General features: G+C 43.7%; 1 protein-coding gene across 1 annotated transcript in view; it reads right to left on the reverse strand.

The window, feature by feature from the left end:
* Positions 1-792: 792 nt before the first annotated feature.
* The window catches only part of AFF3 (AF4/FMR2 family member 3), a 582836-nt gene continuing 568140 nt past the window's right edge, over positions 793-15488 (reverse strand). The window contains exons 20-23 of the mRNA XM_027554698.1: positions 14148-14241; positions 10862-10911; positions 10147-10370; positions 793-6436 (exon numbers count right to left, since the gene is read on the reverse strand). Of these exons, the coding sequence (XP_027410499.1) occupies positions 6315-6436; positions 10147-10370; positions 10862-10911; positions 14148-14241 (490 nt within the window). The 3' untranslated portion in view covers positions 793-6314. The remainder of the gene's footprint in view (positions 6437-10146; positions 10371-10861; positions 10912-14147; positions 14242-15488) is intronic.

The raw sequence follows: 15488 nt of genomic DNA on the forward strand, positions 1-15488 counted from the left end.
CAGTGATGCTTAACTCCAGCTGCCGGCGACAACTGGGGTCTCCAGCTGCTGCTCTAACCTGGTGATCCGCAGTTGGATCTTTGGGGCAGCAGCTAATTGGGTTACATTTCATACAGTGGAAATGGAATCGTGGAGAGGGGCTTTATCCAACAACCAGGGGCAGCAAGCAAAGGAGGAGAGTGTCTGGGCAGCCTGATTTACCCCTGACCCTTCAAACCTCAACATCATCAAGTTCTCATATCGAATCTGTTTGCTTAAAGTTCCCGCTGTCTCTAGTAATTGTTCTTCTAAACAGTCAAGATACAGAATCTGACTGATAGAAGGGAAAAAAACAAACAAAAAACAAAAAACACCCAAAGGAATGAAAAAAAAGTCAAGCCAGCTCACAGAGAAGGAAATTTTGGGTTGAGCTGCCAGCCCTGGGGAACTCAGGGGATTCATAATCAGTTTGCGAATTACTCAAAGGAAAAGTGTTAATACTGTTTTTTTGCCCTACAAATAGATCCGAGAGATAGCTGGTAAGGCTAAGGAAGTGCCTATCACTAAAGATGAGTGTGTTACATGCTTAGGATTTTTGACACCTGAACTATGTGGCCATACTTAAGCCTTGGTGATCATTCATGCTGTAGATGAAGGTAACAGAGGAGACTCAGAGAATGTTCTTCAAAAAGCCACGTACAGTTGGCTACTGTGGGTAGACTCTGCCCAGTCAAGTAACACACATTCCTCAGTGGTAAGTATTTTCTTTGCTCATTTGGGCATCTAGAAATAAAGAGAAGATAAATACTGGGGGAAAAAAAAAACCAGTCCTGTTTTATGAAAAACTGGAAAAGCATCGGAAACCAATACAGAAATAAGAAAATTGTGATTATTTTTTATAAACAAAGCGCACTCTTGGATAATTCTAAACATTGGCATTATTTTACATCATAGCTGGATATAAGCATTTTCTGATGAGCTTTTCCTATGTTAGAAATGACTCTGCGATCCGGCTTTTCAGGTCTCAACATTACTTCCTGATGCTTAAAGACAAATGCTGATCCTTGTGTTGACTGGCAATTAGTACCTTGAATTCATCCCTCAGAGCAGTGTGTTCACAACTGGCCATAAGAGGTGGATTTTCAAAGTAATGCAGAGGGATTTAATCCCTTGATTCCCATTACTACGATTAAGAGCTGTGAGCCTATATCCCCTTTCAATTGACCCCAAATTCACCCCCTGCTGCCTCAGAGCATCAATTAAATAATAAAACCCAAACCAAACCATGGTTAGATGTATTTCATTTGAGGACAGAGTTTTATAATTTCTCTTATGCCAAGCAAACAAACCCATCTGATGACATATACAGAAGGATTCAGTTTGAAAAAAGAGAACACGCATCTTAAAAGTCTGAACATTTCTTGTGCTATTTGTCAGGAAGTTTGTAACGTCAAAAAACTGTGTTCTTCTGGGAATGGGAAGACAAGGAAATAAACTCTGGCTCCAGATTGCTGGAAATGCAGTTTACATGGTTGGGTTGTTTTTTTCCTTTCATTAAAAAAAAGATCTCTTAAGATCCAGTTGATTCAGTGAAATGCCATTTGCTCAGTTGTGTCTGACTCTTTGTGACCCCATGGATTGCAGCCCACCAGGCTCCTCTGTCCATGGGATTCTCCAGGCAAGAACACTGGAGTGGGTTGCCATTTCCTTCTCCAGAGGATCTTCCCAACCCAGGAGTCAAACCTGGTCCCCTGCAGTTCAGGTAGATTCTTTACCATCTGGGCCACCACTTCTTAAAAATAGGATTCTGATGGGAATAGACTTCAGCTGAGTAGTAGGCTAAACTGAATAAGGGGGAGATAGCTCTTCAAAGACGACTGGACATTTCTTAGCCCAAGCCACCTCTGAAAGAGCGCCAAGTTCAGCAGTCTCTGGAGCAAGCAAAGCCAAGGACCCCATCCTGGTCATCTTTGAGACGAGGTGGTCATCATGGTGACCAGAGCTAGGGTTCTGCTGTTGTATTTGAATATAAAGATACAGGCTGGGCAAAATGAAGCAATTGCTTTACTTCTGCTCCTGTTTCTGCTTCTTTTTAGTTTAATTTGAGGAGGAGAGGAATGAAAAAGGGGAGAAAGAAGAGTAAAAAAATACGAGGCTAATAAAAAACGCTCTCACATGGAGGAGATATATATCATGGAAAGCCACTGGTCTAATATCTCTATCTTCGGTAGTTCAAAATTCTCTCATTTCACTTAAGAAAATATTGCTGACATTATTCCACTGTGTTGGTTAGAGCTGGAAAAACCTGGTAGACACAAGTGAAGGAATTAACTTCTGTCATTATGGAATGTTGAGTAAAACAATGTCCCGGGGCTACTGGTTGGACAGGCATCAGTGTAGCTATCAAAATAACCCCCTTAAGCTTCCTGTTCAGCATTTTCTGGGACATTGTGGGTGTGTTATCACACACACGTGTGTAAATATGCTGGGAAATGGGAAAGACAAGTAGCAAACTATATTTCCAATAATGAAAACATTACTTTTTCCCCTCATGAAAAATACCAGACTTGGTAATGATAATCTGTTGGAAGCATCATTTAAAAACTTTTATGAAACTACAAGGTCCATTCTAAAGAGATTATGAACTAGGGACCAGAATGCTTATTTGAATATATTTTGCGTCTGAAGTTTCCTTGTAAAAATATTCACAGAAATTTGTGGACATTTTTTCTTTTTTTTACGTACAACTCGATGTCTGTCATTTACAACATAAATCATTTAATGTAACATTTGCAACCTTAGAAAGGCAGACATAGTTAATCCAAGTCAGTTTATAAATTCCAATTTCACATGGATTAAAAATTGCAGATAAATTAAGTCACAATAATATCCTGTACATGCATTAAGGCTGGTGACTGCTAAAGTGTCTTGGGTATCTACACACAGGAAATCACACACAGATTACTGGGTTTGGAGAGTGTCTACATCATTAAAAAAAATCTTGCCTTTTTTTTTTTTTTTTGGTGATACAGATTTCAACAGTAACTCTGGAAAACTGTGAAAAATGTTATTTAAAAATATATATGTATATACTACTGCACAGTTTCAAAGATGTGGTTCATAAATAAGGTTGGCTGCACTGATTAATTTGATAACAATTACTGCACTTCTGAGGTGATTTAAACACGCAGTGACTTATACTCAACATTAGGCACTGGTCATATCCTTCAAGCGTACTACAGGTTTATGGTAGCTGTACTGTACATATATATTTTTAAATGTATGCATTTATACAAACTGTGTGTATGATGTATGGGATGTCAGAAATGTACACGTCACTGTCATGTAATACACACATCTTTGTTGTAGATACGAGGGTACGTTTTAGTGCAGAAAAGCTCGCTGCGTTGATTCCACATGTTCAATCCAATACACAGTTTGTCAAGGTTTCAGATTTTTTTTCCAGTACATTTCTCTTTAGATAGTGGGTCCGACTTTCCGTTTGCAATTTGAAAGTTTCCAGAAATAGCGTTTTAACAGAACCTCTCTTCCCAAGCACAATTCTGCATGTGAGTCTGATCTGTGTCGAATGGTAACAAATCCCACATTTTAATCATGAATATATTTGGGTTCCTCTCTTTCAAAGATATTTCTAACAACTGTGATCCAGGTCCATTCAGGTCATGGAGGGATAAGGCCAGTTGAACTTGTACTGAACTTCTGAAGAAATAATGTCTTCAAATAGAAGGAAATGATGATAGACATTCTACATTTAAATGGGAGGCTCTCCCGAAGGATATACAGGGAAGGGTGAGCAGTGCTGTCTCTGGGGGGTGGGACTGAGTACTTCCTACTTTACACTTGTCTGCATCGTTTGAATTTTCACCATGAGTGTCTATTAGTTTCATAATCAGAAAACACAAGAGAGCTATCTGTACTTTGAACAAAACTAAAGAAAAGGAAGCAGCAATGATCAGAAGATGCTTCCTTATCCAAAGCACTGATGCCAAAGCAAGGAACAACCACTGCCCCAACACGCTGCACCAGTGAGATGCGACCGTGAGAGGAACGGCATGCTGTGACTGCCCCCAGTCCACTGGCTTCACGCTTTGCAGGAAGTGACTGCGGCTCACGGCGTCCTGACTGCTGCTGGCACAGCCAGCTGGAGGCAGCCTGTGCCTTGACTCGTGAGCACACCGCGTGGACGCCACCATGAGGCCTGGGGCTTAAAGGTGAATAAGATCAGAAAGGCACCCCAGGGATGCATGAGGGACACCGCGGGCTGTCCTTTTACATCAAAGTCTGAACATTTCATCAGAATTCAGCAGCAGTGAGTAGAACTCAGCCTCAGTCCTCCAAAAAAAATAAAATAAAAATCTCTTAAGTTAGACCCCAATGGGAAGGGGAAATCTAGTAATAATTAGTGAAAGGCATGTCAGAAGCACCTCAGTTGGATAAATGTGAAAAAAGAAGTATTGTTAATACTTCCAGCTGCTGAAAGGCCAACACCAAATGCAAATTTCACAAGCCTTCACTTGTTCATTGAGATGAATTTCAAATCACCAAAGCTGTTTAATCACTTGCACGGTTTTGAATCAGGGCTTAGAGCTAGGGAATTACAGCAATCTGATTTCCCACCCACAGATCAGGCTGACGAAAATGTTAACATTGCAACCAAACCAGTGAGACCATTAGCATCTGATACACATGTTTTACGTTATCATCACCTTGAAAAATGGATTATTCCATGTACCCCATCACCTGTCTTTCTCAGGCTGTCTTGGGGAAATTTTGTCAAGTGAGAGGCATCAAGGTCATTATTTTTGTTTTTAAAGCATGGCAAGGTATATCCTCCGTTCCAGGAGTTTTTCTTTCTTTTTTTTTTTTTACCAATATCTTTGTATTCAAATATATTTAACAAGAACACTAAATCTAGGATATGATAAGAGACAATAAAAGAAATAAATTTCAGACAATAAAAGAAATTTCAGACAAACATTGTAAACAAAATGTTGAAAAAACTAAAATGTAAACTTAATTAAAAAAAAGCAAAACAAAGAATCGGGGGAAGACATACACGTACCGGACGCACGGGGGCCTAAGCATGATGTTCAGGTCGCTGCTACCCTAGACAGAACTGCAGTGACTACCAGGATCACCTGCTCTGTGGGGAGCAACCTGCTCATCAGACACTGAAATACATCCCCCGGGTCAAAAATGCATTCAAGGTCCGCACGGCACTTTCTCCAAAGACAGGGAGGATTAGACAGGATCACGGCAGCAAAGAGTTCTTGGCCTGACAAAGCAACAGACACAGATTCCGAGGGAAGGGACACCCTAGACAATGTCCTCATTCGGCCAAGAACATGGGTAAGAAAGCTCTCAGACAGAGAAAAGGCTTGTTGAAAAGTATCGGCCGACAAGCCCATGGGGCTCCACAGCCCCTGGGGTCACAGTGGCGGGAGGAAGAAACACGGGCCGGCTGGGCTCCTGGTGGGGGCAGAGGGTTGTTTCTCACTGAGCCCAGGGACACAGCTGCTGCTGCTTCCTTTGGGTGAGTTTTCAAAGACATGGAGGGTTTTTTTTTTTTCCCCCCACCAAATCTCAGGGTCAGGGTCATGGTCATACTATTTTGGGGGGCAGGGCAGGGAAGGCCCATGGGAGTCGATTCATTTGCGTCTAACACGTTTAGCTGATGGGAGAGTTAGATGGAGAACTGGATGGAGGAGGGGAGGGACCAGACAAAAGGCAGGGTATTTGGTAACATGCAGTCTAGTAAACGTCCACACAAAAATAACTGACTTATTTTCATTATTCAAATACCCATGAATACAGACAATAAAAAAATAATGGGAGAAAAGTATATTAATACTGAAAGTAATCAAGAGTATAAGAGCTGGGTTCATCTTAACTGGCAGTCAAGCTTTTGGTGTGCGATATTGCACCTGGTTCACTAACCCATGAGATTTTGGTTGAATATTCTAGGAAGTCACGGTTTAGCTTTGAACTAGAAAGTGTGTGTGTGTGTGTGTGTGTGAGTGTGTGTCTTCTCTAATCAGAAATGTCAGATCACTTTGTCTAGCCTGGGAGGCTGGAAACTAGACAAAGAAGATGTGTTCTAGAGAACTGTTGTGTCTTACACACCTCCACGGGCAGCTCATTCTGCACCCACATACACAAACACACATGCCCTGGGAGGAAAGACTGCTGTTCGATGCTGAAAACTATTCACCGCCTTTCGAGAAATGCTGTGGCCGGGAACGTGGGGAGCACAGTGTCCCGAAACGCTGGGCCATCCGTGGAGATGCGTGCACGCCGCAGCCGGGGGCAGGTGTCTAGGCCAGGTGGGCGCTGTTTCGCAGCCAGTGCAGGCCCTGCTGGGAGTACTGGACCAGGTGCTCCATGCTGCTGTGCAGGGTGACCGGCCCCATGAGCAGGTCCAGGTCGTGGAAGAATTCTGGTGAAACAGAGAGGGTCGTCAGGGGGACACACGCTCAGCTCCCGGTCCCATCACACGACGTGAGCCCCCCGGCAGAGAGCTCACCTACGTCCTGAGAATCCCTCGACTGGCGACTTCTAATTCAAACCAATGACATCTATTCAGCCAGAAAGCAAGGAAAACTACTTCCCCGGGGCGGCATTCTCCTTTGTGCAGTGACACCTCTCACCCTGAACTTGGCCTGAAGCTCTGTCAACCTTTACACTGTACTCAACTGTCTTAGGTGCTGAGCCCCTGGGGGAGTCTGAGGCTCCTGGAGGCAAATCAGGGATGGTGGTTTTTTTTTTTTTTTGGCTTTTGGAACAATCAGCTTGCATAAACTTTTATTTTTATTTTATTGGAGAAGAATTAATTTCCAATGTTGTGTTAGCTTCAGGTGTGATCCATAGTGATCCAGTCATATGTGAAATAGGATTCAGCTTCTTTTCCCTTATAGGTTATTGCAAAATACTGAGGAGAGTTCCCCGTGCTATAGTGTAGGTCCTGTTCACAGATGGGTTCTGAGACATCTCTACTGAGGCTGCCAGCCAGCCTGTGAACCTTCTCTGGGTTTGTACTTGCTTTAAACACGTATCACTGCCAAGGCTCTATACTAAGGGCACAAGGGTGGAGTCGGAGGGGACACCAAGATGAAGAATGTATAGGCTCTGCCATCTCAGGGACAGCGGTTTAGCGGCTGACAGAGACAAATCAGTTCATGCGGCTGCCACGTTGCACCGACCAAGGCCACTGAAGAGCACTCTCTGGAAGTAAGAATCTGGGAAGAGTGTTTGTCACTCAGTTGTGTCCGACTCATGCGACCCCATGGACTGCAGCCTGCTAGGCCCCTCTGTCCATGGGATTCTCCAGGCAAGAATACTGGGGTGAGTTGCCATTCCCTTCTCCAGGGGATCTTCCTGACCCAGGGACTGAACCCTGGTCTTCTGCACTGCAGGCAGATTCTTTACTGTCTGAGCCACCAGGGAAGCCCAAGAACCTGGGAGGAGGTTTTGAAAGGTGCTCCCAGATATGCTGAATGAGGTCTCGCTAGGGAGGCTCAGAGAAGAGCCAGGGTCCAGGTGGCAGGGAGGACAGCGTGGCAGGAAGCCAGGAACAGAGCCAGGGAGGAGGGGCAGGTTGGGGGAAGCCAGGTGGACTTTAGACTGGATGTGTGGCTCTGCTGAGGGACAGGTGGCAGCTGGTGGCACCATCTGGAGCCTGGCCTGCTCAGGTTCTCCCAAACCGGCCATAGAAACCTTTGTACATTTGTCCTTGCTCTTTTATCCACCTGTGACATCCACCCCGACTCCATCTCAGCTACTCGACTATCTGCTTTTCAAAATCCTGTTCTGTGCCAGCTCCTCTAGGGAGCCTGTCCTGCTGGTCTTGGCCCCCGGCACTGACCTCCTTGGCATCCCCACTGGGTTTTCTGAGCACACCATCCCTGAGCTGCTGTTATGTCCCGTCTGGTTACATGATCAGATTCATGTACTCAGGGCCCAGCTGCCTATCTGTGCCACTGGTTCTCATCTCATCATGGACTTCTCAGTCTTAGCCTCTGAAGCATGTTACCATGGGAACAAAACTCTCACTCAGTACTGGAGAAAGAGCAGGAATTTGGTAGGGAGAACATTAATAACATATATACCAATCAGGGCTTCCTTGGTGGCTCAGACAATAAAGAATCTGCCTGCAAAGCAGGAGCCTCGGGTTCGATTCCTGGAGGAGGAAATGGCTACCTATTCCAGTATTCCTGCCTGGAGAATCCTGTGGACAGAGGAGCCTGGCAGGCTATAGTCCATGGGGTGGAAAGAGTTAGACATGACTAAGCGACTAACACTTCATTTTCTTTCATAACAATGCATGTCTTAAAAGAATCTATACCTGCTGACCTCAGCATTCTATTTCTACAACTCCCTCCTATCAGAAGATAATCAGAAATATGAACAATGATTTATATGAAGGTATTTATCATACTGTTATTTGTAATAGTGGAAGAAAGTGGAAGTAACATAAATGTTCAACAGCAGGGGAATGGTTTGAGAAATTGTGATACTTTAAGTCTGTATAAAGTATTCAGCTCCCCTAGTAGCTCAGACAGTAAAGCTTCCTCCTGCAACGCAGTTGACCACGGTTCGATCCCTGGGTTGGGAAGAGTGCCTGGAGGAGATGGCCACCCACTCCAGTATTCTTGCTTGGAGAATCCCATGGACAAAGGAGCCTGGCGGGCTACCGTCCATGGAGTCACAAAGAGTCGGACACGACTGAGCGACTGACACAGCAAATGTATAACCACCATTATGACAGTGTTACAGAGCCATCACAAAAGGTGTTTTTGAACTAGTTAGTCTCATGAAAATATGCCTGATAGAATGTAAAGTGAAAAAAAAAAAGGATGTAAAACTGTACATACACTATGCTCTTATTTTGGTAAAAATCCTGCATATTTGGAGAAGACTAGATGACATTTCAATAGAATGTTAATAGTGATAAGATTGTTGTTGTTTAGTTGCTAAGTCATGTCCGATCTTTTGTGACCCCGTGGACTGCAGCCCACCAGACTCCTCTGTCCGTGGAATTTCCAGGCAAGAATACTGGAGTGAGTTGCCATTTCCTTCTCCAGGGGATCTTTCTGACCCAGGGATTGAACCCACGTCTCCTGCATGGCAAGTGGGGTTCTTTACCACTGAGCCACAGGGAAGCCCATGATAAGATTACCGATAATTAAAATTTTTTTTCTCTATTTTCTGTACTTTACAAATTTAGCCATAGTTTACATACATACCAGTTTAAACATGCTTTTATGAGTAAAAACATGCATTATTTAAAAGAAATACAGCTATTGTATAGCTCAGGGAACTCTACTAGGCTCTGTGGTGACCTAAATGGGAAGGAAATCAGAAAAAAAGGGGTATATATATCCACACAGCAGAAACTAATACAACATTGTAAAGCAAGTATACTCCAATACAAACTAATTAAAAAGAAATACATCTTACCCATAAAAACCTTTTTTTTTCAGTTGTAACCAGCTATCATTTGAATCGGCAGTAACATTCATGTGTGTATGTGTTAAGTCACTTCAGTCGTGTCTGACTCTTTGAGACCATATGGACGACAGCCCACCAGGCTCCCCTGTCCAGGGATTCTCCAGGCAAAAATACTGGAGTGGGTTGCCATGCCCTCCTCCAGGGGATCTCTCTGACCCAGGGATCGAGCCTGTGTCTCTAGTGCCTCCTGCACTGGCAGGCGGGTTCTTTCCAGTAGCATGACCTGGGAAGCCCAGGAACATTCGTGCTCATCAGCCAATTAATTCATGCAGTGTTTCAGATCCCCAGCTATGTTCTAGGCACTGTGCCGGTCTTAGGGTTACAAAGTTGAATAAAATGTCATCCCTACCTTCAAGGACCTCACTGTCTAAAGGAAAAACACCCGCGTGCATAGCTATATAACTTGTACCTATATCACTGGTGCCTGTATCATCTCTAGCCCCATCTCTATCTCTGATCTTTCCCCCGGTAACGATACAGACAGGCAAAGGCACTGGAGGTGCTGAGTAGGAGGACAAGTCAGGGAAAGTTCACTCGGTAGGTGACAGCTTCTACTGTCTCGCCTAGTGGTGCCCGAGGACCCGGCTGTCTCCCCGAGCTGTGGCTGACCCACGCACAGCTCCCCCAAGGGGCACGCACCTCTGTTTTCCTTGGCCAGGTTGTCTGCCATCTCCCAGTAGTCGTAGCTGTGGAGAATGCTGTTGGTGATGCTCACGTGATTGGCCGCCATCTGGTGGATGCGCTGCGGGATGCTGACGATGGTGGATGGGGACAGGGCGTTGCTGTTGGACAGGCTCCCCTGAGAGCCCACGGAGCCGGTGGGGGACGGATTGGGAGACATGGGGGATGGGGTCCCAGTGCTCCTGGAAGTGGAGAGCATGGAAAAACAAGAGTGGAGAGGTTAGAACCTGGTGAGGCAGGGCGGCCCCTCGGGGCACGGTAAACAGTAGCGCAACGCCCAGCTTCCCGTGCGTGCGCGCGCGCGCGCGCGCGTGTGTGTGTGTGTGTGTGTGTGTGTGTGTGTGTGTTTGGGGTGGGAGGGCTCAGTCGTATCTAACTCTTTGCAGCCCCATGGACTGTAGCCCACCAGGCTCCTCTGGGAGCCATGGGATTTTCCAGGCAAGGATAATGAGAAAAAATCACATGGGAAAATCCATGGGATTTTCAAGGCAAGGATACTGGAGCGGGTTGCCATTTCCTCCTCCATGGGATCTTCCCGACCCAGAGCTCCAACCCGTCTCTTGAATATCCTGCTTTGGCAGGCAGGTTATTTACCACTGAGCCACCGGAAAGCCCTTGCTCAGCTTCATGCAACATCTCATTTATCACCTTCACTTCACAAAAATGAACTTACTTTCCACTGGCCCCCCATGGAGATGGGGCTTGGGCAGCTTTAGATGAATTCTGCAAGAAAACAAAAATGTTGACAGTGAGTACCATCTGCTTGAGTTTAAACAGCCCACAGTAACATGTTCTTGGTTGACGACTGAGAGAAGTAATGGCAGACCCTGTAGATAAAATGCAGGGTCACAGAAACTGGATCTGGGAAGTTACAGTTACTAGGCTATTGGCTTCCTCTCTGTAGGATAGTAGGGCGGCAGGCAACCCCCCTCCCACACATACACTGAGAACATCTTATATTTAAATGTAGGGCATATTTGCAGAACTGTTGATATACATTTAATGCCTGAAAATATACGAGACCATCAACTGTTACTGTTTTAACTTACGAAGCTTTAAAGTATTTCTCTTAAAGGAAGTTGCTCTCGAACATGTCTAAAAGAATAGATTAAATGTATTTCCTTAACAGAGACTGAATTAAAAAATTCTGATTTATTTAAATATTCTGATTTAGGATTTGTTGCCTGAGCCAGTTGTTTGCATCAGGCATTTAAAAGACATTTTGCCTGTGGCAAGGAAAGTTTCTAAATGTACAGAGAGATTTCCTCCCTGAGAGTCCAATGAAGATTTCTTGGACACAAGTCTGTGAGATTGTGAAGGAAAAAAATGGTCTTTATAATATGGATGTCAATGTTCCCTTCCAGAAACAAGAAAATATAATAGCCTCAGCTTGGTTCCCCAGAGACAAAATGCTTCTTTTGGTTAAAAAGAATTTTATGAAGTGGTGACTGATTTTTAATTTTTAGTGGAGGTGTTATCAAAATGGTGAGAAATGGCCTTACACACGGGAATTGTGCAACATTGCCGTCAGGCCTCTTTCACTACAACTGAGGTCCCGTGACTGTAAAAAACACAGGTGGGCAAAGTCCTGTTTTTCAGAGCCAGTTGTACTGATGAAACTTATTTTTTATGAACCAACTATCATTGTTTCCTGGTGGCTCAGATGGTAAAGAATCTGCCTGCAATAATGGAGACCTGGGTTCGAGCCCTGGGTTGGGAAGATCCCCTGGAGAAGGGAATGGCTACCCACTGCAGTATTCTTGCCTGGAAAATTTCATGGACAGAGGAGCCTGGAGGCTACAGTCTATGGCATGGCAGAGTCAGACATGACTGAGTAACTAATACTAATCATTGTTTCCTAAAGTTTTCATTATCTCTGAATTCTAAGTAGTATTGAAATAGCCTTTGATTTAGGGTATCTACCAGGAACTTCTGGAGGGGGAGTTCTGATTTTTAAGTTATGTTCTTTGTTCATTCTGTACAGTGTCACAGACAATCCACGTACATTCACAACTTGGATCTCTTAAAAGTTCTGTGGCTTAGGGTTCGGATTCCTTCTTTATTCAAGTGCTTTGCTTTACTATAATAACTCTTAAGTAATAGCTCTTTAGTCAGTTCAGTTCAGTCACTCAGTTGTGTTCAACTCTTTGCAACCCCACGGACTGCAGCGCACCAGGCTTCCCTGTCCATCACCAACTTTGAGCCTGCTCAAACTCATGTCCATTGAGTCAGTGATGCCATCCAACCATCTCATCCTCTGTCGTCCCCTTCTCCTGCCCTCAATCTTTCCCAGCATCAGGGTCTTTTCAAATGAGTCAGTTCTTCACATCAAGTGGCCAAAGTATTGGAGTTTCAGCTTCAGCATCAGTCCTTCCAATGAATATTCAGGACTGATCTCCTTTAGGATGGACTGGTTGGATCTCCTTGCAGTCCAAGGGATTCTCAAGCATCTACTCCTACACCACAGTTCAAAAGCATCAATTCGTCGGTGCCCAGCTTTCTTTACAGTCCAACTCTCACACCCATATATGACTTCTAGGAAAACCATAGCTTTGACTAGACGGACCTTTGTTGGCAAAGTAATGTCTCTTCTTTTTAATATGGTGTCTAGGTTGGTCATAACTTTTCTTCCAAGGAGCAAGTGTCTTTTAATTTCATGGCTGCAGTCACCATCTGCAGTGATTTTGGAGCCCAAAATAGCTCTTAGATTCTACATTTTTGAAAACGACTTAAACTTAGGCACCCAAAGTAAAAGGAGACTCTTAGTGTCAGTACTCATCATTATAACCCACGGTTGTCAGTGGACTAAGACAGTTACCTTTTTGGCTTAGCACCTGGATACTCTACATGCTTGGCCAGGCTACTGGATGCACATGGCCCACGGGACCTCCAACACAGCAGGGTCATCAGAAATCATCTCCAAGAAGTGGAGGTTGGGGATTAAAGACCTAAAATGATGACTGTGGGGACTTCCCTGGTGGTACAGTGGATAAGAATTCGCCTGCCAGTGCAGGGGGGACATGGTCTGGAAAGATTCCTGGTCCGGGCGTGGAGCAACTAAAAGCCTGTGTACTGCAATTTCTGAGCCTGAACGCTGGAGCCCACGAGCCACAGCTACTGAGCCTGCGCGCTGCAACTGCTGACGCCCAGGCGCCTAGACCCTGTGCTCTGCAACAAGAGAAGCCACCGCGACGAGGAGCCTGGGCACCTCAAGGAAGAGTGGCCCCCGCTCGCCGCAGCTAGAGAAAAGTCCACTCAGTAACGAAGACCCAGTGCAGCCAAAAATAAACATAAAATGATGGCTGTGTATCTGATAAAGAGTTGGTGGAGGCAGAGATGGTATAATTTCTTGTTTCTATAGTCAAATGGACAGCAAAGAGGCTGGAAGTCTCAAATAAATTATGATGTCAGGTCCACTTCACAGCAGAACATCAGGGTTTGTTTTTTGTCTCCCCTCCTCTTTCTTTATTCTCCCAATGAAAATGATTTCATCCCATAAAAAAGCAGTTTCCAATTCTATCCTTTTATGTGCACAGTGCTATTCCAGTGCCTCTGGGTTCTACCAAGCCATTTCTTATCATTTAGATTAACACCTTCATTAAAAATTAAATTAGTGACTGGAGATAGCAAAGAGGAGTTGCTTCTAAGGAGCTACTTCTAAGAGGAAGAAGAAGCTCTGAGTGAACACAAGGAATTTATGTTAGCTATAAAGATGGACCTCCTAGGATGCTGGGGTGGGTAACAGGATCTTCTTTCTCTAGGCATCCAGGCAGGGGGATAAATTAGATGGGTTCTCAGGCTATTCTCTGAGCCCTGAATGCCATGAGTAGGTCATAAATAGGGTTAGTGCAGATATCAGACAGCTCCTGTATTAGCCCAAATCAGTGGACTCTACATTGAACATGTCCTTGACAGGGAGACAGCTGGGTACAACATTCTGCCCGTTAGCCAGACAGTACCTTGAAATAGTCGATAAGTGCTTTTGAATACTTTACAGCGTGATCCCTTTTGAGTCGAAACATCCTCCAGTACAGGAGAGCCAGGCATCGGTAACTGCGGCAGGAAGAGACGAGTGAGTGGCCCCTGTGCCAACAAGCTTGTTGTTCCAATGCACTCAATGTTCATAGCATGATTATATATATATATTAAATATTTCTATACACGCATAAATGTCTGTAGGTATCTGACCTTCCTATTTGTTCGAAATGATTGAAAATTTCAGTTACTCCATTAAAAACATCCCTTCATATAAGTAAATATGTATAAAGAACATATATACATAAACAATATAAGAATAAATATGAATCAATAAACAATGTGTGTATATATAAATAAAGAACATAAGTACAAATGAATAGGTTTATTGCTTCTTCGCTGGGACTAAGCAGCCGGCCATTTCCTTCTTCCACCACGAGAGGGCAGTCTCTCTCCACGAGAGGAGCGAGAAGCTCTAGCACAGCGCAGGCTCTGCTTTCTGGGTGAACTTCAGGGCAGAACTACCTTACTCTGATTTTCCTTGGACATCTTGAACTTCTGGCCGTGGGTTTGTTGAAGCACAGCCCTTCTACCTGTTTTTGTCACCTTCCCTTTTAAGCTACTTTACTGAGGGAGAGTGGATACCTGTACACGTGTGGCTGAGTCCCTCTACTGTTAATCGGCTACACTCCAATATAAAATAAAAAGTTAAAAAAAAACTACTGGACTATAATTAGTTCATATAAAGTAACAGATATGAATGTGTTTTATAAGTAATTAAAAACTATGCTGGGAGTAGTTATTATTTTATTTTATAGTTTATATGTTATTCACATACCAGTAATCCCCTTACATAATATGAACTAATCATAGTTAATTTATTAATCCTGACATGAAAGTTAAAATTCGAAAAGAGCATAGAAATCATTTCCTGAGCCATATCAACTACTTCTTGGTGCTTTTCACTCATAATTATTTGCTAACTCAGATACGGTATTGACAGAGTAGAACACCAACCTAGAAAATACAACTTAATGGTCTCAAATTTTATTTTTTGATTTAAATTTTAAAATTTATTTTTATTTTAATATAATTTTTAAAGGTTACTTTCCATCTACAGTTATTACAAGATATTGGCTGCATTCATTCCCTGTGTTGTATTAATACAATATATCCCTGAGTAATAGCAGATCAAACTCGACATGAAGTGGTGATGCAAAACCATCAGAGACCCTCTTTTTTGTGTCTGCCACTATTGTTATTATTACTATTTTGAGATTCAGTTCTATGACTTGCACATCAGGTTCTAGGGTAGAGTATGAACC

Source organism: Bos indicus x Bos taurus, chromosome 11, assembly GCF_003369695.1.
Source record: "Bos indicus x Bos taurus breed Angus x Brahman F1 hybrid chromosome 11, Bos_hybrid_MaternalHap_v2.0, whole genome shotgun sequence".
NCBI lineage: Eukaryota > Metazoa > Chordata > Mammalia > Artiodactyla > Bovidae > Bos > Bos indicus x Bos taurus.